Source organism: Ceratotherium simum, chromosome 35 (assembly GCF_057802395.1).
Source record: "Ceratotherium simum simum isolate JZ-2026a chromosome 35, ASM5780239v1, whole genome shotgun sequence".
NCBI classification, from domain to species: domain Eukaryota; kingdom Metazoa; phylum Chordata; class Mammalia; order Perissodactyla; family Rhinocerotidae; genus Ceratotherium; species Ceratotherium simum.
In genome coordinates, this window is record NC_141934.1 from 17,010,244 (window position 1) to 17,035,531 (window position 25,288).

Consider the following 25,288-nt stretch of genomic DNA (forward strand, 5'->3'; position numbering starts at 1 on the left):
TCAATATATAAGTACTCAGGAAACAGAGCTCGTATTTTGATATTGTAATTACTCATGGTTCCAGCTATGAATCCAGTCTCTTCTAAAGGAAACTCACAGGCTTTACCGAGGTCATGACTAGCTTCCACAGGGGCCTAAGGATTGGAAGACGCCCTGGTGAGGCAAGAACTCACAAAAGAAAATGAAGTGGCAGTTAGTAGGCTGTTGGAAGAAAGGAGAAAAGGCAGCAGTCCTAAAGACAGGAAGAGGACAAATGAATTAAAAATGATAAAGCTCTCCACATTTTAAAGCTCATTAAGCTCTCTTTGATTATTTGTGTCACTTATAAGGTTGGCCTCAACTGCAGAAAAAACTCACACTCGGCTAATTCTACCTATAACCTCACTACCCCAAGTGTGGTCCGACCAGCATCAGCAGCCTCTGGGAGGTGTTAGAAATGCAGGCTCTCGGGCTCCACTCCACACCCCAAACCAGAATCTGCATTTTATCAAGACTCCCACATACGCATTCAAGTTAGGGGAGCGCTGACCTATACTTGTCCTAGGTTCTTTACCGACAGGATACCTTTCTGCCTGCACAACCCAGTTGTTACAAGTTCTCCACCAGCGGTCTAGGCCATGAAAAGAACATTCCACTAATTCCGATGGAGGTCTGTAAATGCTTTAACTCCTGTTGGGACAGAGCAGATCACCAGTTACACCCGTTTCCAATGGGTTATGTGGACTAAGCTTCTCATCAGCCTCTTATTCCATTTTGTTTTTCAAGAGATCTCCATGCTGAACCAGAAAATCAGAGTTTAAGAAATATATTCTCTGGGGGCCGGCCCGGTGGCACAAGCGGTTAAGTGCACGTGCTGCGCTGCGGCGGCCCGGGGTTCGCGGGTTCGGATCCTGGGCGCGCACCGACGCACCGCTTGTCAAGCCGTGCTGTGGCGGCGTCCCATATAAAGTGGAGGAAGATGGGCGCAGATGTTAGCCCAGGGCCAGTCTTCCTCAGCAAAAAAGAGAAGTGGCAGATGTTAGCTCATGGCTGATCTTCCTCATGAAAAAAAAAAAAAAAAAGAAATATATTCTCTGGGCAGAGCTAGGCAACACTGACATTGGGCATCCATCCACAAAGGTGAAATAAGTCACTCAACGCGAGGAATGCAAACAGGCTTGAATCCAGCACCACAGCAGCACCATCTGTGGAAATGCAATTATCCTCCTAGCTCCAGTGCCTTTTCTTCCCACACTCTATCATCACCTTGGCAGTGCTTTCCATACCAACGGCACCAAACGGCTTGAGGAAGGACATCGGTACTTTTAATGCCCATGGCTAGCTCTTAGCACTTCTGTAATCTATTTCACTGCGTTACAGATGACTTCTCCACATTTATTTGTCTTTTCTACCCTGGCACGCTCAGCCTCAAGTCACCAAGGATGCCTCCTGTCCCCGTTAAGATTCTGGCTATAAAACTGCCTGGCCAAACGATGTCTATCACTTGTCAATAATTAGGATGCCAAATCACAGGTAAGGGGATGATACCCTTCCTTGCAGATGGAAAGGGAGCAGCTATAAACTGACAATATCTCCCTCTAGCCTAACGAAGGCTCCTGAACATCTGGCGGCTCTAGCAGAGAGCAACGAGGCATCAATGCCAGCCACAGCCACTGTCACAGAAAACAGTGTGCAGGTCAGAAAACAGGCAGGCAGACTGGTACTGGACAAGGTACCACAGTGCTCACAGTCTAATTAAAAAAGCATTTCAACAAGGACAAGATGGTGCTATCTGAAGATGCTATTTTAGCATCCATTCTCACCCAAAAAACGTTTCTGAGCCGCTTTCAGAGGTCTTCAAGGAATTCATTCCTTTTGCCAAGTTTCAATGAGGAAGCTATCAGAGGAGAGATTTTTCAAGAGTGCGACTTCCACTTTAGACACAACCACATTCTCATGGGTGTATCAGAGGGATTGAAGCTAGAAGTCTGTGTCAACAGGAGAGCCACACTGGTTCACAGCACCAGAAACACAGAGGAGGAAACACAGTTCTCATCTGTTACTTTCAGTTTCAAATACAACCCCAACGACTCACATAAAAACAATGCTTTTCCTATGGACACTACTAAATCAGACATGTCCAAGTCCCAGGATCTTCAGAACATGATTATAAAAGTTAAATTCTGGGTTGTGCAGAAAGCATGCCACTTACATATCCAAGTGACAAACTCACCACTGACTTTCCTTGCTGTATTTGCTGATGGAAATTTTGCCAAGTTCCAAAATAGCTAGTTCAAGCCAATTCCTGCCCTATAGCCTTCTAGGATTCATCAGTCTACATATGGCAACAGAAGAGTTAGCCCATATTGCTTCTCCGTTAAACCTGCCTACAACCCACCAAGTTCCCATATGCAGGTTACTAAATTCTGAAGGCCAAGGGAGGGATTGGCTGAGTCTAATGTAACTTTACTACCTTTACAGGAAAAGGGTTCAGTTTAGCTACCCCTGCTGAAATTCTATCAACTCTTTCTGAAATGTTCACAGTAACACCTAGGAGAAAGGATCTAATAGCATAGATGATATGGCCAAAAGCCTCTGTTCTCACATCTAGGTCAAAGGAAAACAATGTCTTTTCTGTAATTAAGGAAGACTGAAAAAAAAAAAGCAGAGGGATTCCCACCACCACGGAGGGACCTGGGTAAGTAATTTGTGAATGTAACCAAGACATGAATGGCAGCTGACCCAGAAATTAAACTAAAGCATAAGCCAGAGGCTGCAGTTACTACTAAAGGTCTACCATTTATTGAACACCTGTTATGTATGAGCACTGTACTAGGCACTCATATTTCTAACCACAATCGTGTGAAACAGGGTATGACCAGCCCCATTTTATGGAGGGGAAAATAGGTTCAGAGAGGTTAAGCAGCTTGACTAAAGTCACACAGCGAATACCAGATGGAGCAAGAACTGCAACCTGCCATGTCAAAGCCCACTCTCCTTTCAGCTTGCTCTGCTCTGATGAGGAACTGAGACTAAGACAGGAGAAACTGAGATGCGCCTCCAGGGGCCCCAGGACCCTGCTTCTGGTGCTTTCATACCTCCAGTCAGTTCCATCGTTAGCTTTTCATTTTCAATCATTTTCTTCTTTTCTTCTAGCTCAGCAATCAGGTTCTCTTTCAGCTCAACCTTCTTATCTTCAAATTCTTTCACTGCTGCCTTCTTTTCTTTAATGTAATTTCTTTCCACTTGTTCAGTCTGAGAGAGAGAAAAACACAGGCTAGGGTACCCGGCTCTGGAAGTCAGGGCTCCAACTCGAAGTCTGGCTCTGCACTCAGGAGCAAGTCTAACTTTAGTAGAAATGTGAGAAACAGCTGCGCTCACACACACACCTCAGTAACAGGGCGGCTGGTAACAGGTTTCCCAATGAATGCACAAAATCGAACCACAGCCCTTCCGCTTGTTTTACGAGTGTGCCTTACTTGCTGCTCAGGTATTTGCTGTCTTCCACATCTTGTATTTTACGGCTTGTATGTTAAAATAGAACATAAATTTCTCAAAGAGAGCAAATAAACCCTTTTAAGGACACAATTTCGAAGGAAAATAGTACATTCCAGATGAAATATCTATATTGAAAATTAACTACAAGATACTGAGTCAAGACGGCATGAGTTACAATATTTTTTGGTACTTACAACTAGATCAACTAGAGCAGAAGATCATTTATTAGGTGCCTGAACCCCAAAGGACTCAAACAGTGAAATTATACTAAATAAACAAACGCATAAGTGTCCATTTTTTAAATCTCACCTGTGCATTAAGAACCAGGGGGCTATGGTGGACTATGGCTGTGGTCATGTGATCCTTCAGGCTGTGACTATGTTGTGCTGACTTCACTGCTGAAATGGTTTCCAACAACGTGGCTGATAAACCACGAATGTCTCACACTCGTGTGCGGCTCTGAGAAACTCAACCCCCGCCCCCCACACACCAGCCACCCCAGAAGCAGTACGTCATTCACGATTCAGGCCCTCATCTCCATACCAAAGCACTGTGCCTCACACAGAACCAGCACTCAGATGTCTGCTGAACGAAAGGAAAAGTTTTAAATCCATCTCTCCTAGTGACCCAGAGTGCTTTAGCTGTAAAACTAAACTGTTGAGCCAATTCAGAGACTGGGCTGCTTCAAGGACCAAAATAACTGATTATTAGGCCACTATATTCAGACATCCTCCCAAATGGCTTTAATGTGAGCTAAAAGTCAACCAGCAAGCAGTGAGGGGTATCTCTTACTCTCCTGTGATAAGCAGAGGCTGCCCAACCAACAAACGAATAGATGGAATTTCTGAATTGAGACCAAATGTCCTTTAGTCAAACAGAACAGTGATGAAGGATTCCAGCTGGGGGCTTCCCAACTATCTATTTGGTGATAGAAGGAATGGCCACTGGATGGGGGGAGCAAGATTCCAGTCCCAGAAAGAACCTGCAAACCCTAAAGATCCATGGTACTTACTTCCAGCTGGAGGAAGAGTTCTGAAAGAGATAAAACGTGCAATTAGATTCGCTAGGCTGTGTCACCTTTCTAGACAGTGATGTTAGGATTCATTTGGAAGCAGTAATTGCTTTCTGAAAGCACGGTTACACAGAGCACATGTTTTCATCAGTAAACTGTTGATATACATGAAGGAGAAGGATGCAAGAAGTACTCGTGTCTAGTTAAAATCTGGCCCTGAATGCAATCAGCTCTGGCAGTTCTGCCCGAGGGCAAAAGCAAGCAGCAGGAACCACACTACCTTGGCAGAATAAAGTTATCCCTTCTTTCAGTCAGTACATACCCTCCAACAGTCCTACAGCGCAGGACAGGTCACAAAGAAACTATGCAACGACTCCCGAAGCAGAGTCAACGTTGACGTTTTTAAAGCATTGTGTGAGGGCTGTGCAGTAAGGAAGGACGCCTCCCAAGAAGTCAAGGGGCAGAGGTTTTGAGCCCTTCTGGGGCTTTCCTCAGGCCACCAAGCTTCTGCTCAGGCCCGTGCCTCCACCAGCAATACCCTCTGGTCTCTCACTGCATTTAAAAGTTTCAGATCTAATGCAGCCTCCTCCATGAGGCCTTTCCTAAGGACCCTTCACTCACCAAACCCCTCTTGGACACCTGAGAGTAACCACCCTCCAGTATTCAACAGCTTACTTAGCACCCACTGTGTGCCACACAATTAGCCATTGTTTACCCAGCAGCTCCCTCCACCACTGGATTACAAGTCCCTCTACAAACCCAGTACTTGGAACAAAATAGGTCTGTGGCTTCTAATCTTTTCTGGGTGACAGTGGGGCTGCTGCACACAGCCCACAAAGACTGTTGGTGGACCACTAACTCCAGGGGGTGCTGTTCACATTTTACCATGGTCTCCTTTGCAAACCTGATAAATCCTATGGATCCATTCCCCATAAAAATGCACATAAGCACACTCACACATACTTCGTGAATTTAGAGTGTTTCAGGGACTCCAGATTTAGAATCCAGATGTCAATTAACAGTTGAATGAGAAAATTAATTGAGGAAGGGGATAAGCCACTCTATTTTCTAACCCTGCGGAAGCCCTGATCACTCTGGCACTGGGAATCGCTGGGCACATGAGCCCAAGCACACCAGCCCAATATGCTCACTCCTATGCTTGCTTGAGACTTGTACCACGCACGAACGGGCCAGACACCTGAAGTCTGCACCATTCTGAGAAATCACACCTGCACCAACAAGTCAAACCGATAATTAACACTTCAAGTTGGTGGTGGCTGTTTTAGTTAAAGGAGCTAGACACCAGACACAACTAAAGCAGCTGAATTATCTCTGCAAGGAATGTGCTTTTTAAAACTCAAGACATGACTGATTTAGGAGTGCTTCTGCATTTTTACCCGGGATGGGGAGAAATGTTTAGGGAAGAACACATGAGGACAGGACTGAGAGTAGAATTAAGAAAACTCAATACTCACCTGCAATTCTAGCTTAAGAAAAACGGCTCATATCAATTTTCTTTCCTTACGTATATCTTAAACCAGTCCCATGAGGCATTAGTATTCCCCTCTACAGATGGGGAAACTGAGGCTACAAAAGCAAATACCTGCTTAAAAGCATCAGATCTCAAGTGATGGGAGGAAGACCTAAACCTAGGACCTCACCCTTCATGGTACCACCTCCCTTCCCTGCTAAAAGGGAACTCCAGAAAGACGGGGGAGGATTTTACAGATGTTCCAATGAAATACCTCAAGAACTCAGAGTGGAGTGGAGGGTCACCACAGCGGCAGGCGGGATGTGGATGGGCAGAAGACTAACGGCTGTTATCTCCATTTTCCTAGCGCCTCACACACCCTTCAGCTCCTTTTCTACCTACTGCTGTACACTGGACATCTACTCACTGGACAAGAGAAGGAAGGGTTGCATCCACAGAAAGTTGGAAAGTCACTGGATCAGAGCAAGAGGAGAGCAGCCTGAGGAGTGGACCCAGACCTCGTTTTAAAACCCAATATCACTTCTACCACTGCAGGAACAAGCACCATGCTAGCACTCAAAATGCCGGCTGATGAAGAGCTTCAAAATTTAACACTTACAAAAGATTTCCCGTAAGCACAGGAATCTGTGTTTCCACACTATAAACTGACATCACATCTTACTTTTGGCATGATTCTTTATTTAACTCACAATCCTCCTTAACTTTACATGTTTGGATATCTCTTGTCAACGGAACAGTGAGTTTCCTGACGTGAAGGACAACGTGTTACACTACTTTACACTGCTCACAGAGCTTACATGTAGCAGATGCTCTACACATCTTTGTAGACCTTTGAATGAATATATTTACTGTGTACAACAGACCAAAAGCACACTCCTTTGCTCTAAATGCTTATAATACAATACTTGAGGGAAAAAACAAGAGGACATCCTTTCCTCCCAGAGCACAGAATACCAGAAGAAGCAAACTCAAAACAGGGGTGAAACAACCTACAATCCTTTTCCATGTCAGCTCCTCTGATCGTCCATTAAGCCAGGCATGCAGACATAAGAAAGATGTGCAAGACTACTCTCGGGGCACGAGGGAGCATAACTTGACTGCAAGGAGCCACCACTAACAACCTCAACTACAGGCCATTCACTGGCCACTGGAAAAAAGATGAACCAGTTGCACATAACTGCAGCTTTGGAGTCTCTTCCCCAGAACTCTCCCCGCAATGGGATATTTGAGATACACTTTGGAGAATAGCTCTTATGGCCACATTACATAGACGATCAGCAAAAGGAGGAAAATGTGAAGCTGATTTATTTCCATTTAAGCTAGAGCCTTACCTGCATTTCGTATCCTCTCTTTGTACTGCTGATCTAGTTTTTTCATCCTCTTTTGATATTCCTGTAATGTACCTGATTTTGAGATGTACAAAATAAAAAGTTATTCTGAAGATCAACCTGCTCTACATTTTGGTTCCCAAAATTATTTTCTAGCACCGACAGTGACTGTTTCAGTAACATCAGAGTAAAACACAAACCAAGGAAAGGCACACACAGAGTTAACTGGACTCTAGTTCTCAACCAAGCCACACAGCAGAAATCACCCAAACCGAGTGGATTAAGACTCTCTAGCAAGTGAGCGGGGAGGAGAAAGGTGCAGGCATCCTCAAGGGATTCTGATCACTTGCTGCTATAGTTTGAGTCAATAGGCCTCCCTTTCCGGGGAAAAAGCTCATTCTCCTTCAGCAAGGTCTAGATCAATGCCATCCAGTAGAACTTTCTTTGTAACAGTGGAAATGTTCTATATTGCACTGTCCAATATGGTAGCCACTAGTCACATGTGGCTAGTGAGCACGTGAAATGCGGCTAGTGCAACTGAAGAACTAAATTATTAATTTTACTTATTAAATTTAAATAGCCACACGTGGCTAGTGACAATACTTGACAGCTCAAGTACATAGTCTTACCAAATCTCTACTCATTTCATTGCTCATCCCAAAAGCACCTGATTGTGAGGGTCCCAATTAGTGTGAGAAGTGTTTCCTGATCATGATGCTTTAATAGGATACATTAATGGCATCTTTTTCAAAATCCCTCACTCAACCCTGCCAGGCAAGCCTTACAGACTTGCTAGAGTGGAAGGTACTTCTTTCTCTGGCAATACTTTCATTATCATGGAAAGAAAAAAATAAAAATAAAACAAAGGTGTGTGATTGCAACTTATGGGAACATTTTTCACTATTAAGCAGAAATCAGTATTAAGATGCGCTAGTCCAAGCAATAAAAGTACCTAGTGGAAAAGCAGTTTCACTGACGAGAAGACGCCACGAAATGAAGTCCAAGAGCTAAGGGCAGGAGCTAATGGTCCCTGACTTCTCTAGTGTGCCTGACACTGTTAGTCACTCCTCATGCATAATCTCACCTTTCATTTTCTTCATTTCAAAGATTAGAAAACAAATTAAGCAGGAGAAAGAGATGTGCCCAAGGTCAAATTTTTAGAAAGCAGTCAAGTTGGGATTCAAACCCCTGATAGGACTCGAGAGCCTATGCTCTTCACCTCCATGCTGAACTGCCTTTAGTGGGAAATAGCACTTGAAAAGATACAATCCACTTTTAATTTACCAAGCGGAAAACAAGAGAACACAGTAAGGATAACCCACAGGTCATTACCATTTAGTTTAGAAAGAATAGTACAATCTCATTTATTCTTTGGTAACAACATCTCTCCTAAGAATGTCTAGGGGCCAGCCCCGTGGCATAGCGGTTAAGTGTGCGTGTTCCCCTACTGGCGGCCCAGGTTCGGATCCTGGGCGTGCACCGATGCACCGCTTGTCAGGCCATGCTGTGGCGGCGTCCCATATAAAGTGGAGGTAGATGGGCACAGATGTTAGCCTAGGGCCAGTATTCCTCAGCAAAAAGAGGAGGAATGGCATGGATGTTAGCTCAGGACTGATCTTCCTCACAAAAAAAAAGAATGTCTAGCGGTAGGCACAGTGGTCTTCAGTTCATGATCTACAGAAGACCCTAAGTGAGATTTCAAAAAGTTTGAAAATCATCACTTTACTGACAGCAGAAGATAGCAAAATGTGTACTGGACAGCTAAAATCAGCCAGACCAAATTTTAAGGCACTCCCACAGAGAAGCGAAATACACAGACTTCAAAGGTTTACAGTACTAAGAAGTGTATTTAGAGATAAAGGATTAAATCACACACCAACCTTCCTGCAGCTGCTGCAACTGTCTCTTGAGAGAAGCCAGTTTATCCTGATACATTCTGTAAAAAAAAGGAAAGCCGCACTGAAAGACAAAAACTTGAATACTCAATTCCAAAATAACCCACACACAGGAATTACCTGGGTTGTTATGGGACTGTTACTACATCCTTTAGGGGAGTGAGAAAATAAAAGTCGCTGGCTGGTTTAAAACGGACCAGCAGCTGAAGGGATCAGAAAGGGACAAGGATTCTGTGTTCTTGAATCATATCCTAACTTTGTAGATTCTCCTGTGTTATCCCACCTTTAGAGAAGCAGTCTGAAATCACAAATATGAAGACACAGGTCTTAATAAATAAGTGACAATAACAAACAGAATTAGGCAACAACATACAAAGAAAAACTGCAAGTGTGACGCCATTTTCTTCTAGATTTAGAAGCATAAGTAACGTGCACATGAAAATGTAGAAAGGCATTCAACACAGCTCTTACATCAACTCTACAATTAGATTGTAAGTTCCAAAGCAGTAAGGTTGCGCCTTCAGCACGTTTTTCTATATAGATAGCATAGCTGTGTAAGCACCAGTAGACCTTCATGTCAGTTTTAAGAGCGCTACTCTTTTAGGATCAGAGAAATAATAGTAATTCAGTACAAGTTAAAATGCAGGATTTATTTGCAGCCCCAGCTGGATAAGAACACATCACACACACAAAGCCAAAGAACCTGGCAAGTTATTCCTCTCCCCTCACACTGAACGGATTATAGGCAATTATACACTCTGGCAAGTCTGTCTGAAAGGTGAATTCCACACGTAAATCACATTTCAGTCGCGTTTTTGATTCTACCTGAAAAACACCCCCAATCTCACAGTGACAAAAACAAGATTTGCAAGCTAAAGAACACTGTCCAACAGAGGACAGACACAATAGCTTTTGGATTGCTCAAGTAAGGGCTGCAAAGACAACCCACCTATGTACAGGTTGAGGAAAGAGGAGGAATCTGAGAATTACCCAGGAGGTCTGATTCTTTCAGGGAGAATTCTGATGTGCTCACTATACTCACCTTGAAGCACATAAGGCATTCAATTTTAATCAAAATTATTTTCTATATCATCAGATACTAAGGAGGCACATTCAAGTAAAAGATTGCTCTAAAGAATGCTTAAACATATCAAGGACAGGAAAGGGAACGGACGTGTAAACTGCTCAGAAGAAGTCAGTACTTAGAACAGTGTGTCAAATTTCCCACCACACTGAAATGTGCCTGCCAGACAACGCCTTTGAATTCTCAGTCTGTCTTCAAAATGAAATATATTAACAGATGGAAAAAGTAAACAAACAAAAATTCAGATTCATTGAGATCACATACAGGGGAAAAGAACAGGTATGTGAAAATACATCGCAAATGGGTCAAGGTCAATCGGTAAAAAGCCAGAAGACAATAAAAATAAAATAAAAAGCACAGTTTTAGGGATGAAGCTGTGAGAAAAATCACATGAATTACTAAAGTAATCCTTCTTTATTCAGCACTGATCAGACTTAGCTGAATTACCCCCTTGGGTTCCAAAGCTTGAAAAGGATGACAGAATCCAGAGGATGGTCACAAAACGTTTGCAAATAGGACCTATGAAGAAAGGAATGTGGATCTCCCAGTTTTTTTTTTTTCATTTTTTTATAATTTTTATTTTTATTTATTTTTCTCCCCAAAGCCCCAGTAGATAGTTGTACGTCATAGCTGCACATCCTTCTAGTTGCTGTACGTGGGACACGACCTCAGCATGGCTGGAGAAGCGGTGCGTCAGTGCATGCCCGGGATCCGAACCCGGGCCGCCAGCAGCGGAGCGCACGCACCTAACCGCTAAGCCATGGGGCCGGCCCCAATCTCCCAGTTTAAAGACAAAGAATTTGAAAAGTCAAATTGAGATTTTCAAAATACATTCAACAAATACTTATTGAATATATTTTATACTGTCTTGCGTCTGTGTTTACGACAAAAGTGAGTGGTTTTAATTTCTCTGGGCACATTTAGTTGTGACTCCGTGAAGACAATGAGAAGGCCTGGGTGTGGATGTGTGATTAAGAGGAAAGGGCACTGGAGCAGGAATCAGAGCCCTGCTTTCCCATCCTGCTCTCCCTGAGCTCTCCAGGCATCCAGCACACCGTCCAGCATGTAGTCAGTGCTCAGTGGGGTAACGCCCATCTGAGAACCCAGCAGCTGTGAGACAGCATTTACCCTCTGAGCAATGGCTTTCACATCTAAAAAAGAATGAAGTGGGAAACAGTTCTCTCCTGTAATACGGCCTTATTCCCCTGGGATCAGTTCCCTCAAGGGTCTTACTAGCCTACCCTCAAAAGATTCTTATAACAGGAAGACTGATTAAATGTGACAAATTTAAAGGAGGGAAATCTCACACATATACATGATCTCCGGAAGCACTAAGGTCAAACCCATACACACAAGGTCACTACAAAGATTTCCTTGTCAATTCTGTACTCCAAAAAAGAAGTATGAAAATCATACTCACTGTTCCTTCATTTCTACATAGTCTTCTTCATCATGCTTTGCCAGGTCAGTCTCACTAGCATCCTCAGTGTCTAAGTAAAATTAGGGAAGAAGAGTGTGTTAAAATCATAATTCAGACATGGTATCATCTAACACAATAACACTTAATAAACTTCTGTAAATTGAATTTCTACTCAATGCAGGCCTGTGTGGAGCCATCAACCAAAAATATTATATACAGTTACTTTAGAAAAGAAAATGCCGGGGCCGGCCCCGTGGCTTGGCGGTTAAGTGCGCGTGCTCTGCTGCCGGCGGCCCGGGTTCGGATCCCGGGCGCGCACCGACGCACCGCTCCTCCGGCCATGCTGAGGCCGCGTCCCACATACGGCAACTAGAAGGATGTGCAGCTATGACAGACAGCTATCTGCTGGGGCTTTGGGGGAAAAATAAATAAATAAAATCTTTAAAAAAAAAAAAAAGAAAAGAAAATGCCGTTTCCAACCGATACACAGCCAGATTTATGCAAAGAGCTTGCCATTATCTGAAGGGCAGCCACAGAACAGGGTGCATCAGACACAAGTGATCATGGTCAAGGCTGCTACTTCTGCTGAAGCAATGCTGGCAGTTCACGAAAAGGAGATGTGGGTGTAAGACTGGAAAACGACAGGCAGCCAAGCCTTGCTCACTACTCAAAAAAACCTGGTATGTACATTCTCTTCTGCTATCTGCCCACTTTGAACCTTTAACAGATTTTACATCACATATATGCAAAGGAGAATCCAAACCAACTAACTGAACTGTAATAACTGAAATACTTTCAAAGTTACAACTAAAGGGAGAAGGCAGGAAACAAGACGATCAAACAAACTGTTTCAGAACATTTTAAACATTGTTCTGAGAATAACCAAATGGCTGGAGTGTCCATATAATTTCAACAGCCCTACTTGAAGGGAAAAAAAAAAAATCAACTTTGGCTTCATGGCTCCCCCTTGTGAGTATTAAAAGCAGAGCAAGTGATTCATATTCAAAATTTCTAGTTAAGCCTTGTCTTCAAATGTAGTTTAACCAAATGCAGAGTTCCTTCAACTTTATGTCTGCATCTGTAGTTGCCTTTTTAAAAGCTGCTATAGATCCAATTCTCCACAAACACTTCTCCCCTCCTACAGACAAGAGACCTTCACTGAGTTCCTGTCATCTGCCAGCCCATCACAGTACTTGGCACTTGAGGAACCGAGATGAATAAAAGATACTCCTCATTCCAGACAGCTGGTCTAGCTTTCGCTCCACAGCCCTCCATTTTGTGCCAGAATGTTCCACCCATATATTGGGCTCTCTTTTTCTCCTCTCTTACCCTTTATGTTTCTTCAGCTTTCTCATCCTACAGACAGCTCCTTCCTCAAGCCCTCAAAAACAGTGTTCCTCACACTTGCCAAACTGTAAAGCCCAGTTTGAAAAGCCAGGCTGTGAGAGGCAGTGATGATAATGTAAAGAGTGTGGAACTGAAAACACAACACCTGGGCACCATTCAGCAAATCCCTATCTCCCCTGTGCCTGTTTCCCCAGGGTGAAAACATCTACTGAGTATTTACTGGGTACCAGGCCAAGTACTTTACGCCCATCTCATTTAATCCTCGCACCTACCTAGGAAGTAGTACTACTAACGGCTTCATTACAGTTGGGGAAACTGAGGTTTGGAAACCTAAGTAAGTTGTCTAATGTCACAAGGCTGGGTTAAGTGAGCCAAACACAGACCTAATTTGATCTGGCTGATTCCAGGTCCCATCTTTTAGCCAACTTGTCCCCTCAATGCTGTGCTGCAATGCCCAAAGTAAGGCTGACTGAAGCATCTCCCCAGGGTGGGAGGGAGCAACTTGGGAACCAGGAAGCCATACTGGGCTTTGCTCTGATTCTCTCAGGAAATAAAAAGGAGGAGTACTCAGTGCACTCCATGAATGGCTTTCTCATTCCAATCAGGGAAGACCTGAGGTTCAACCAGACTGTTGAGAGGAGGGAGGCAAGATCTTAAAGGGTCCTCCAGCTCTGACAACAGCTAAGTCCCTTCTCCCCATAACTGTAGGGGACAACGTACCCAGGGCTTCCCTTGCCCCAGGACGGGTGGGGGTAACTTCCCGGGGCCGCGATCCTCGCAGCTGCCCCGCTCCGCCGCCCCCAAACCCCAGAGGTCGCCCCGCCCCTCTCCCATGCAGCCCCACCCCCTCCCACAGCGGTCCCACCCCCGCCCGGGCTGCCCCGCGAGCCGAGGACGCACCTTCGTCCGACTCGCGGCCCCGGCAGCTGCGCTCGTCGTCCTCGGCGCTCTCCAGCTCCTCGTCCTCCTCGGGGTAGTACTCCGAGGCCGGCGGCGCTCCCGCCGGGGCCGGCGCCGGAGCCAACAGCCCCGCGGCACTCATGTCGCCTCTGACCGCAGCTGAGCGTGCCGCCGGGCGACCGCGGCCACCTGCCCTGCGGACTCGACGTCCGCCTAGCAGCGCCCGGGGCAGCCGCCAACTCGAGGAGCGGGAGCAGCGGCGACCCCTTCCCCGGCTCCGCCAAGCTCCGCCCCTCGCGCCCGCGCTCGGCAACGGGGGCCTCGCGCCGGCGGCGACTTCCGGGTCGCGAGCTGCCCGAGAACCGCCTGACTCCGCCATCCTAGAGGGAGTAGAGAGGCCGCCAGACGCCCCGTGCGCTTTAACCCCAGCCCCTTCATCGTCGTTTTATAATCCTCAACGGGTAGTGGGAAGGGGCGGAGACAGGATCGCTAGAGTTAGGCAAATCCTTGGGCAGGCTTGGCCGCAGCCAGGACCCCGGAGCTCAGAGGAGACTTCCGGAAACAGCCGCCAGGCGGCGCCTGGAGCCAGAACGAAAGCGAGGACGGTTAGCGAGCTGAGAAGCACAGGGTTTGCTGGGCTCTTGGGAGGTGGAAGCGGTCTCTTCTTTAATTTAAACAGGTGAACGACATGAACCATCCCCTTTATAGGTCGGGAAACCCAGACATCTAGAGTTTGCGTGATTATCCCGAAGAGAAGGAGCCGGCTCCTCCCCTAATTGGAGCTTATTAAGAACTAAAATAAAGACGAGGATGCTAATATTCCATTCTGGGGTCAGCAAAACGGTATCTTCCCAGTCGGTGGGAGTCCTTGCTGTTCGTGTAGGTCTACTCAATAAGGCGTTCTCCCGATTCTACAGATGAGAAAAGAGCTGTCACTTGCCTAGAAAAATGGTAGGGTCCAGTCTGCCTTGTTGAGACTCTCAGACCCAGGCCTTCACATTTCTTAGACTATTAATTTTTTAAAAGGTGGTTTTGCCTAATCCAATAACTTGCTAATCAACTCTCAACTGAGTAAGTGAAACATTTGCCTACAGGAAGTTAATTAGGCTAATGTAAGGGAGGCACCATGTGGAAACTTAGAAAACGAGAGCTGAATATCTGCATGAATTAATTCGTGTGATTCATTCTGAGTAGAAGGGGACACAGTGTTATAAGCTTTGCTTAATGAACAAATTTAGGGTGTCTCTTGTCCAGTTGTGTGTAACAAGGAAAAGGCCCTGAGATGTTTAATGCTTTGTCCAAAGTAACGCTACTCTTTATGTTGCACCCGTCTCCATAGAAAAAGTAACTTATAAGTAGCTATAAAAGGCCAGGTGGAACCTAATATTCTGATTCTCAGATCCTTTGTGACCAAATTTATCTCTGAATTGGCCCCCATAGAATCTAATGAAACGGAAAAAAAATTTATTCTCATCCCATTTATTTTAACATTGCTTATTTTTACTTTAATTAAAATCTTGGCTCTATTTGTGAGGGATTTTTCCTCCCAACAAAACTCGAGAATTTCCAGAATGGAATGCTGCAATGTCTTTCCAGGAGTTCAGAGATCTTCTGAAGCTCCTTCTAAATAAGAGTCATTCTTAGGGCTCACTGTAGGTCCGCCATCTATATTTAGACTAAGATTTCAGAATTGTGTCTTGTCCCAAGGATGAAGTCATTTTCTTTTTCTGTGCTGTTAGATCACATCTAAATTATCTGTAATCAACTATATTGAGCAACTTGAGTTGCTATCAGTAGCAATAATCATAGACCAGAAAAAGCACCAACAACATTTTAGAAATTAGAGTTCATTGATATAAATCAAAAAAAAAAGAGCTGATTTCATTGCTAATTGGTTTCTTTTCAAGACGCAGGGATTTTTATCTTGCTTATCTTTTATTTCTATCTTCTTGATTGCAAATAACATCTGTTAATGGTCATGCATTTCTTTTTCACATGAACAGACACAGCTGAACACTTGGGTGGTGAAAACTTACCCCATTTCTTCTATTCATATTGTCAACTGCAGAGTTGGTAGGATGAGTTCTTAACTAATAAATACTCTTTAGAGGAGGACCTAGTCAAAAAAATTCTCTCATGACTTTAGTCTTACCCAACCTTTACAGTTATTTAATATAAGGATTTTGGACAGTCTGTCTAGGCCTATAAAAATCAAGTTCCCTCAAAACCAAGTTTTACCTCCTTGAAATCTCTCTGCATCTCTTCCTGAAATGGCACTCAGTCACACTGCTCTGGAGACATCTATTTCAGAACTCGTCTTGAATGAAGTCCTGCCACCCCTGTTTCCAAGGAGGCCCTCTCTGCATACCCTAACGCTCAAACTTAAACTTTAAAGGCGAATATCGTAATTGGAACGGGGTATGATTTTAACACACTAGTGAAAACGTGTAGTGTGTTTAGAACACAAATTTTGTCATTGGAAGTTAAAACAAAAGAGTTAATGTTGGAGAGTTTTCTGAGAAGTCCTGTATACATGTGACAAGGCTTCAGATCAAACTGTGTTCATGAAATAATTTCTTGATAAAATACTAAATTGTCAGGGTCCATAAACTTTGAGGGTAGCAGTTTTCAGCTCCCAGTATTGATTTAATCAACATATCCAGTTTCACAAAAATATAAACACTGCCAATGAGGAACATGATGCACTTTGACGGCTGGCTGGCACCACCTTTCAGCTTGGGTCAAGATGGGTCTCTGGTTTTCACAGGTTGCACCTGGGTCAAAGTTCATTATACATTGGCCATTAGTCCACACAGAATCATTAAAACAAGTGGCCCTGAAAAAGTATGTTGAATAGGCTGAAGCCTTGCTGAAGCTAACAAGGGTTCCCCTATCACCTAGTTCCTGTTCCTCCTGTCATAATGATAATCAAAACCCACAAACAGTATTTCTAAAGCTTTATCCTTGTACTATCAAAATGTGCCCATCAGTGTGGAACGCCCAGTTGTGCAGTGTATGCATCTAGTATACAGATTTTATTTTTTCCCAACAGCATTAAACTGACGTCTGTTGAATGCAATGCAAGGAAGGGCAACTCCCTTGCCAAAGATATAAAAGTTAAAATCGAGGAAATATTTACAAGTCCTGAGTGAAGAAATGCTATATTAATTTGTGGCAGAATTACTTAGAAAGCTGTGCAAGTCTAGCGGGAGAACGGGGACCTCCTCAAAGCGTCTAGCATGGTGGTCTCGGGGAGTCCCAGAAGGCCCTGGCCTCTGGGAGTCTCCCAAGAAAAGTAAAGGCGCAGGAAGGAGTGCCATGAACTTTGACCCCACCGCAGCACAAACAACGCTGACCGCACCCCAGGCGGGCCCGCGGGTAACTGAAGTTGCACGGTCTTCCGCGTCTGAGGAAGCCCCGCCCCTCCCTGTCCCGCCTACCGTCAACTCCGCCAATCCTTGGGCGCCATCGACCGCTCGGCTTCCCAGGCGCCTCCAATCAAGTACCTATATCCGGACCCAAGCCTATGCCCCGCGATCAGGAAGGTGAGTAGAGAGCCTATCGGAGCCGAGCTAGGGGCGTGGTCGGGGCAGGGGGCGGGCGGACTGAGACGGCGGGGCGGAGCGCGCTCGGCGCAGTCGGGTGCGATTGGCCACCCCTGGCAGGAGCCGCACCTCGGACAGCAGCAGCGGCGGCCGCGGGAGGGTCCGTGTGGCGCCTGGCGGCGGCGGCGGCGGCGGCGGGGTCCTGCGCTAGAGTGTGGGACCCGACCCGGAGACCGCGGGCGGAGGCTCCGCGCGGCCGGACCGGGCACTCAGCGACCGGACCCGGGGATCCTCCAGGGGACGAGCGGCAGAAGAGCGACTCGGGAACAAGTGTGGGAGAGGAAGCGGCGGCGGCGACGCCGGGCCCGGGGGTGGTGACAGCAGGTCTGAGGTGAGAGCACCGGGGCGCGGGGCGGTGACAGCGTGAGCCCAGGCGAGGGGACCCTGGGCGGAGTGAGGTCGGGAAGTGAGGGGAGTTCCGGGAGCGGGTTTGACAGTCCCGCCTGTGGAGTGGAGACCCCGAGAGGGGCTGGGACGGCGGGTCTGAGGGGGGGACCCCGAGAGGGGCTGGGACAGGAGGTCTGAGGGGGGGACCCCGAGAGGGGCTGGGACAGCAGGTCTGATGGGGGGACTCCGAAACTGGCCGGGACAGCGGGTCTGAAGAGAGGGGACCCCGGGACGGGCCAGGACAGCGGGTCTGATCAGGGGACCCCCGAGAGAGGCTTGGGACAGCGGATCTAAGGGTGGTTCCGAGAGGGGCTGAGACAGCGGGTTTGGGGGTTCCCCGAGAGGGGCTAGGACAGCAGAGCTGAGGGAGTTCCCCGAGAGAGGCCGAGACAGCGGGTTTTGGGAGGGTCCCGAGAGGGACTAGGACAGCAGGTCTGAGGCGGGGGGTTCTCGAGAGGGGCCGGGACAGCGGGTTTTGGGGGGGGGCCGAGAAGGACTAGGACAGCAGGTCTGGGGGGGTTCCCTAGAGGGACCGGGACAGCGGGTCTAAGGGTGGTCCCAAGAGGGTCTGGGACAGGGGTTTGCGGGGGTTCCCGGAGAGGGGCTAGGACAACAGGACTGAGTGGGGGTTCCCGGAGAGGGGCTAGGACAACAGGGCTGAGTGGGGGTTCCCGGAGAGGGGCTAGGACAACAGGGCTGAGTGGGGGTTCCCGGAGAGGGGCTAGGACAGCGAGTCTGGGAGGGAGACCCCGAGGGGGCTGGGGACAGCGGATCTGAGGGGTAGACCCCGAGGGTGCTGGGGACAGTGGGGAGACCCCGAGAAGGGCTTCTGAGTGCGCGGGTGGAGGCGCGGCGCCGGCCCTCTGTGGGAGAGGTGAGGGGGCCCGGGTCGGGGTCTCTGCCTCGGGGAGTTGGGACCCTCGGAGCGCAGAGGAGAGGGGACCGCGCTGCTCCCGGGGTCCGCGGTCAGCCGCTCTTCCTAAAGGCAGTGTTTGGGGCGTGGGACAGCCTGCGCCCCCGTGACTCTGTGGGTGACTCTGTGGAACAGGGATTATGTAATGAAACATCTTCTAAGCGGAGCGCGAGGGCTGGAGGGTCTGGCAGAAGCACAAAGATCTGGAAAGATCAAGAGAGTGGACAGCTGGACCTCTCCCCACTGGCCCCCGGGCTTCCCATCCCTTTCTTCGAGTTCGGCGTGGATGCCTTGAAAGTGAGGGGCTTCCTGACCTTAACAGCTTAATCAGAATGTGAAAAGTTGGAGCGGGCTTCTTGTACAGACCACAAACAAGTTGAAAGGGAAAGGCATCCTTTTGGAGACCCATGTTTTGGATTAATTAGGATGTTTATTTTGATAGACCCTGTATTTTTCATTTTAGCACAACAGGGAGCTAAGAAACTTTTTCAGATTTGGCAGCACACCAGCGTCATTGTTTACAATGCAGATTTAAAGGAACTATATACTAAGTTTAGCTGTTTAACTTGGATGTGTCGGAGAGAGTGGGAAGGTCAAACTAAATTCTGAAGAGGTATTGGAGTCGCTAAACTAACAGCATCATCCAATTAGATTTCTCATCCTACAAGCTACCAGGGCTGAGCCTTAGGCATAATTCCAGGACCAGCTAAGGAGAGAGATAAGCCTATTTAAACCAGACACTGTATGTCCTGGTGGGAGGCAAGTGTGTGCCTATTAAAATGTTGAAACAAATAGTGGAAAGCAATAGGGGGTGAGAATTGGGGGGCAGCCTCCTCCTTTGACGGATGTGAAAATTAAACTAATGACCGGGCTAGTTGTTCACAGTACTTAGGATATGTTAATACTGCCCTGACTACCTTTCAAATGTTCTCTTGAATGCACATGCTTTGTTATGGTTGTACCAGCAGTTTTGCATTTAAATTTTTTAACTTCTTTTTCTCTGTGTGTTGCTTCTCCTCACCCCTTCTCTTTTCGACTGGTTTCTTTTTTATAAAGCAGACTTAGAAAATGATGGTTTGGGGGAAATAATGGAAAATGTAATTACTGTATCATTTCACCGTTATTTACATATCTTCTCTGCTTCAGATTTAGAATATGTCTTATAAGAAACCTTTGCCCACGATTAGTAACGGGCAGCTTCAACTAAGAGGAAGAAAGAAATGCTGCATTGTTTCCCAGAGACATAATGTAGAAGGCTTCCATAGCACTGCCTATTTAAATCCAAGCAAAAATTCCTGAAGTCATTTTCATCAGGGTGATAATAAATAGAGGACATGTGCTATTTGGGGATTTTATTGGGTATTACCTGATACAGAAAAGTTCTTGTATGGCTTCAGAGAGTGTGGAACTTGATGTGGTTGTGAAAATGCCACCAACTAGAAGTCCTCTCCTAAGAAACAAGTTATAGAGATGAAAAGAACAACAGCAGCAAATACAAATTGAAAACATGAGGCACTATAGTTTATTTAAAATGTATTAAGTGTAATTTTTTGACATTAAATTTCTTTTTCCAGAACACTAGGTAGAATTCAAGTAAAAATAAGATCAGTTAATTCAAGAGGTCGTTTACAAGGGGCATATATTCATAATGTAGTGCACGTAACATAGGAAATAGTCTGTGGAAGGACTGAGAATCTCAGTACCAATAATTCTACAAAGTAATAGAAATGTTTGAGTAGATAAGCTCTTTTATCATACTTAGCTCATTTCTGACTGGTACAAATGGTAGTTTCTTAAGACAAAACATTGTTTATTTCCTTGTAAGAAAAGAAAGTGTTCTGATACTCCCCTGAGTGATTACTAAAGCAGTCATTTCAACCACATTACGTTATAATATTGATTCAGAGATGATAAAGAGAGATTCAGTGTAATAGAATTTTCAGTGATAGGAAGGGCCTATAGTAACCATTTATTCCCAGGTGGGTGGGAGGGTAGGAATTCTGTGGGAATTTATTTTCATTTGTTTCACAAAATAAAACTGTGCTACAAGAAACTATAAATATGTGAAGTCATTACACCTATGTTCATTTAAACTGTTTCTTTTCAATTAAAAAATATAATCAAGAGAAGAGATTAAGAAGAAGCCTTATATTTCCATATTAATGGTTATAGCAGCCACAGAATGCAAATTCTTTTTAGTTTGGTGTTCTTAAACTATTCTTAGTCTTAGTTTTGCAGGATGCAAGTACTGCCTAGTACATACAATAACCCATTTTACACTTTCTTTACCACTTGAGTCATATACAGTCAAACCATTGTAATCTCAGAGTCTACCTTGATATCTAATTTTGCTTAATGTTTAAGCCAGCTTGAATAAAAGTTCTCATTGCTTGCCAGTATTCATATTTGTTGGTTTCAGTAGTTATAGGAGAATGAATGAAAACTATTTGTACTTTTATTTTAGTCTTAGTTAAAGCCTCTTTCCTTTATAATCTTTTCCTCCAGTCTTTGTTTTTTCCCTCCCCACAAAAAGAAAACAGATTGACAGACAGAAAGAAAGAAAGCTTCCATCTAAAAGTGTTTTGTGACTCTCCTAAGAGTTCTTTTCATAAGACTTCTTTTCAGTCTTCAATGAGAGTTTCCTATCAATCAGAGAGGATAGTTTCAGATTAGTTTTAAGTTGTGGGATATTGTACAATTGCATTTCAGCATAGGGAGTTTAGTTTGTGATTATTTAGTTTTATCACTCATTTAATTGGTTGCTTTCTTATTTGTGAGGATATATTACAAGTTTGTTAGTATTTCCTAAACTCAGACTTAGCTTCGTAAAAAAACATAGTGGTATCTACCTAACTATAATTATAGATTAGATATGTTGAATTTATGGGCCAAAATGTGATCTAACTCATTTCCAAGCTCTGAGCACCAAATTAAAAACAACAACTATTTAGAATTTTTATGATAACCAATAGGGATTAAATTGCTAAATTGTATAATTCCAGCTACATGTTGTTAAAGTTACCTAAATACTTTATAAATCAACCTAATGTATTTTGTCTGTCTGGTTTGAGATTTGTTAGAGACATTGGAGTATATTTAAAGTCTTTATAAATTCTTTCTATTATGTGACAGAATGACTTAGGGATAGATTTCTGGATTTGTTAACATGGCTCAGTCTCCTAACCATTGTCAGATATCTCACAAATACACATTTTTTCATCCCCAGAATGAGTGAGAAAAGGGAAATGCCTTGGAATAAACATTTTATACCTAGCAAAACCTTCTCCCCCTAAACAAAACCTTCTCTAATGAGAGCCTTTATATGGTGCTAGGGAAGGACTCCTGTGACAATTTTCCAGTCTCCTTTTCTTTTTCATTCTTCCTATATACGCTGTTGCTGTCTTATTCTCCCTAATGTACATGTGTGGCCCATGTGGCTTTAGCTCCTAACGCTGGGAATTTACACATTAGAGTCGAGTGTTTTGGGCCCTTTCACTTCACCTCTGGCCTAGGTGAAATGATGGATAGCAAAATCAGCCTCACAGTGTACGTTTTGGTATGCTTAATATTTTAGTCAATTATCAAAGTCCTAATTGGAAGACTTCAATTTTACTTCCTTCCACTTTTTTACATGGACAATGGGATAACCTTTTTATTTCCAGATCAAATAGGACTCTGTGCAGTATATATTTATTTTTATATGTTTCAGTTTCTGTGTAATGACATGGTTTATGTCCATAGCAATCAAGGCTTATGACAATTCAAATGCATTCTATTTTATTTATTTGTGTGTGTGTGTGAGGAAGATCGGCCCTAAGCTAACATCCGATGCCAATCTTCCTCTTTTTTTTTTTTGCTGAGGAAGGTTGGCCCTGAGCTAACATCTGTGCCCATCTTCCTCTACATTATATGGGACGCTGCCACAGCATAGCTTGACAAGTGGTGCATCGGTGCATGGCTGGGATCCGAACCTGCAAACCCCAGGCCGCCAAAGCGGAGCGTGCACACTCAACTGCTTGCACCACCAGACCAGCCCCCAAATACATTTTATTTACCCATTACAATAGATGAACTAATCAAGGCAGAATACTTTCTTAAACTAATAACCTAATTAGTCTTGGCAGTAGACACAAAACAGAATCATAGTTCATGGCCAATTTTCCATTCTGTTGTGAACATTAGCCTTTACTTTTTGAAGGATGTGTGTGTGTAAATACACAAAGATTTTCAAAAAAGCCATATAAATATAGTTTTTAAATGATCTAGATCAAGATTTAATAGCAGAGATACAAAGTTACAATATTATGCTTCATGTACCTTTGTGTTTCCATTGTCTCTTGTGCAAAATTCTCCTCTGTCATTGTATACCAGTTCCTTCCTTACATGTGTTTGTCTTTTACTAGCTTGTGAGTACTTTGAGGGCAGAGATAGGTCTTATTCATCTTTGTGTCCCGCATGCCAAGTATAGTACCAGGCACAAAGTATGAAGGATGCTCAAGAAGGGTGAATTGAATGAGTGAATGAATTAATGATTAGCAAATTAGTAGATTATATTTATGTTCACACTTTGTTTGTTTGTTTCTTTCTTTTGTTTTTTTTTTTGGTGAGGAAGATTGGCCCTGAGCTAACATCTGTTGCCAATCTTCCACTTTTTTGTTTGAGGAAGATTGTCCCCTAGCTAACATCTGTGCCGGTTTTCCTCTATTTTGTATGTGGGACACCACCACAGCATGGTTTGATGAGTGGTGTAGGTTGGCGCCCGGGATCTGAACCCGCGAACCCCAGGCCACCGAAGTGGAGTGCACAAAATTAACCACTATGCCACTGGGCCAGCCCCCACACTTTGTTTCTTATCCACATAACCACTATGCCACTGGGCCAGCCCCCACACTTTGTTTCTTATCCACATTAAGGGCTTTTAGTACGTAAAAAGGGTGTTAAAAGAGACAGTGATTCGGTTGGAACCCAAGAACAAATGTTAGCATGATTTATCTACCATATAAGAAACAGTATCATGCTGGAAGGAGAAAAGGGCCTTAGACTCAGAAAAATGTAGGCACCTATTTTGGCTTTGTCATTATGCCACCTGGCTTACCTTGGGTAAGTGTCTTAAGGCCTTGATTCTCTCACCTGTAAAATAAGAATATGTACCTCACAGGATTCTTACAAGGAATAAATGAAGCAGTTTATGTAAAGCACCAAACATAGTGACAAAGGCATAGAAAGTGTTTAATAAATGGTAGCTGCTTCATGTTTTAATCACTTGAAACAATTTTTTATTGGTATGTTTGCTCTACTCTCAGCATCTAATCATTTGTTGAATTCCGTGGCTCCTGACTCCAAAAATAATTAATAGAGTCACACATGGGGAAATTGAGACTCAGTGAGGGTAAGTGACTTCCCAAGGTCACACAGACAATGGCAAACTTGACCAGTGTGACCTAGATCTGTTTTTTCAACTCGGTACACTTTCTGCTTTACACCTCTCATTGGTCCAAGAAGGAGCTAATGAGAGCCTTTATATGGTGCTAGTGAAGGACTCCTGTGACAATTTTCCAGTCTCCTTTTCTTTTTCGTCCTTCCTATATACACCGTTGCTGTCTTATTCTCTCTAACGTACAGCTCTGATTTTGTCACTCACATGTTCAAAACCTTTAATAATTTCCCGTGGCCCACTGTACTAAATCTGAAGTACTGTACTGTACTGTAAATCGGAATTCAGTACAGATTTATCAACCTGTGTTTAGGTTTCTATTGTCCCATCGTCCGTATATGTGTCTCCTGTGCCCCAACCAGACCAGCCTGCTTACTGGCCAAGCACTTACTGACTTGCCACCTTCAGGTGTTGGTTGCTGCCATTTCTTTTCCCTAGCACGCTTTCTGTTTCTCATTTTCCAGACCTACCTCTAATGCCATCTTTCCTGAGGCCTTCTCTGATCATCCTCCTTGCTACCCTCTGCTTTGAATTCCCTAAGTACTTGCTTTGTACATTTTCTTATTATACTAATCTTCACTCTGATATTACATTATAGGGTTTGTACTTGTCTTATCCTTCCTAGATGTTCGTTTTCTTGATTGTCAAAGGACAGCGTCTTATGCATCTAACCAAGTGTCTTGCAGCTAATTTCTGCTCAATAGATATTTGTTGAATGGTATTAAATTTAAATACTTATTTTAGGTTCAAAAATAATATTTAAATATAATTATTGCTGCCGGTGAATATAGCAGGGATAATTCTTAAGTGAAGAATTCACTTCTGACCCTGATAGTTGGTAAATTTGATGGCAATGGTAGCAAATATTTGGAAATTTGTATGTTCATATTTGGCATGATAATATTCCCTCAAGTGACCTTTGACTCTGAGTGTTTGGGATTTGTTATTTTTGTTTCCTTAGGTGATGTTTTTATCTGTAAGGAATTGGTTCTAA

The 25,288-nt window shown here is 44.4% G+C and overlaps 2 protein-coding genes across 4 annotated transcripts in view; one reads left to right on the forward strand and one right to left on the reverse strand.

Moving 5' to 3' along the window:
* The window catches only part of SUDS3 (SIN3A corepressor complex component SDS3), a 31,785-nt gene extending 17,558 nt beyond the window's left edge, over nucleotides 1-14,227 (reverse strand). The window contains exons 1-6 of the mRNA XM_004429928.3: nucleotides 13,956-14,227; nucleotides 11,709-11,778; nucleotides 9,190-9,245; nucleotides 7,313-7,384; nucleotides 4,490-4,509; nucleotides 3,078-3,234 (exon numbers count right to left, since the gene is read on the reverse strand). Coding sequence (XP_004429985.1) covers nucleotides 3,078-3,234; nucleotides 4,490-4,509; nucleotides 7,313-7,384; nucleotides 9,190-9,245; nucleotides 11,709-11,778; nucleotides 13,956-14,097 — 517 coding nt within the window. The 5' untranslated portion in view covers nucleotides 14,098-14,227. The remainder of the gene's footprint in view (nucleotides 1-3,077; nucleotides 3,235-4,489; nucleotides 4,510-7,312; nucleotides 7,385-9,189; nucleotides 9,246-11,708; nucleotides 11,779-13,955) is intronic.
* Nucleotides 14,228-17,691: 3,464 nt separating this feature from the next.
* TAOK3 (TAO kinase 3) overlaps nucleotides 17,692-25,288 on the forward strand; it is a 183,404-nt gene continuing 175,807 nt past the window's right edge. For 2 of the 3 annotated variants that reach the window (XM_087424136.1, XM_004429929.3), the window contains exon 1: nucleotides 17,693-17,891. The gene's annotated coding sequence lies outside the window, so the exon portion shown is untranslated. Of the gene's footprint in view, nucleotides 17,892-25,288 lie in introns of all 3 variants that reach the window. The other variant, XM_087424137.1, reaches the window with a different exon arrangement.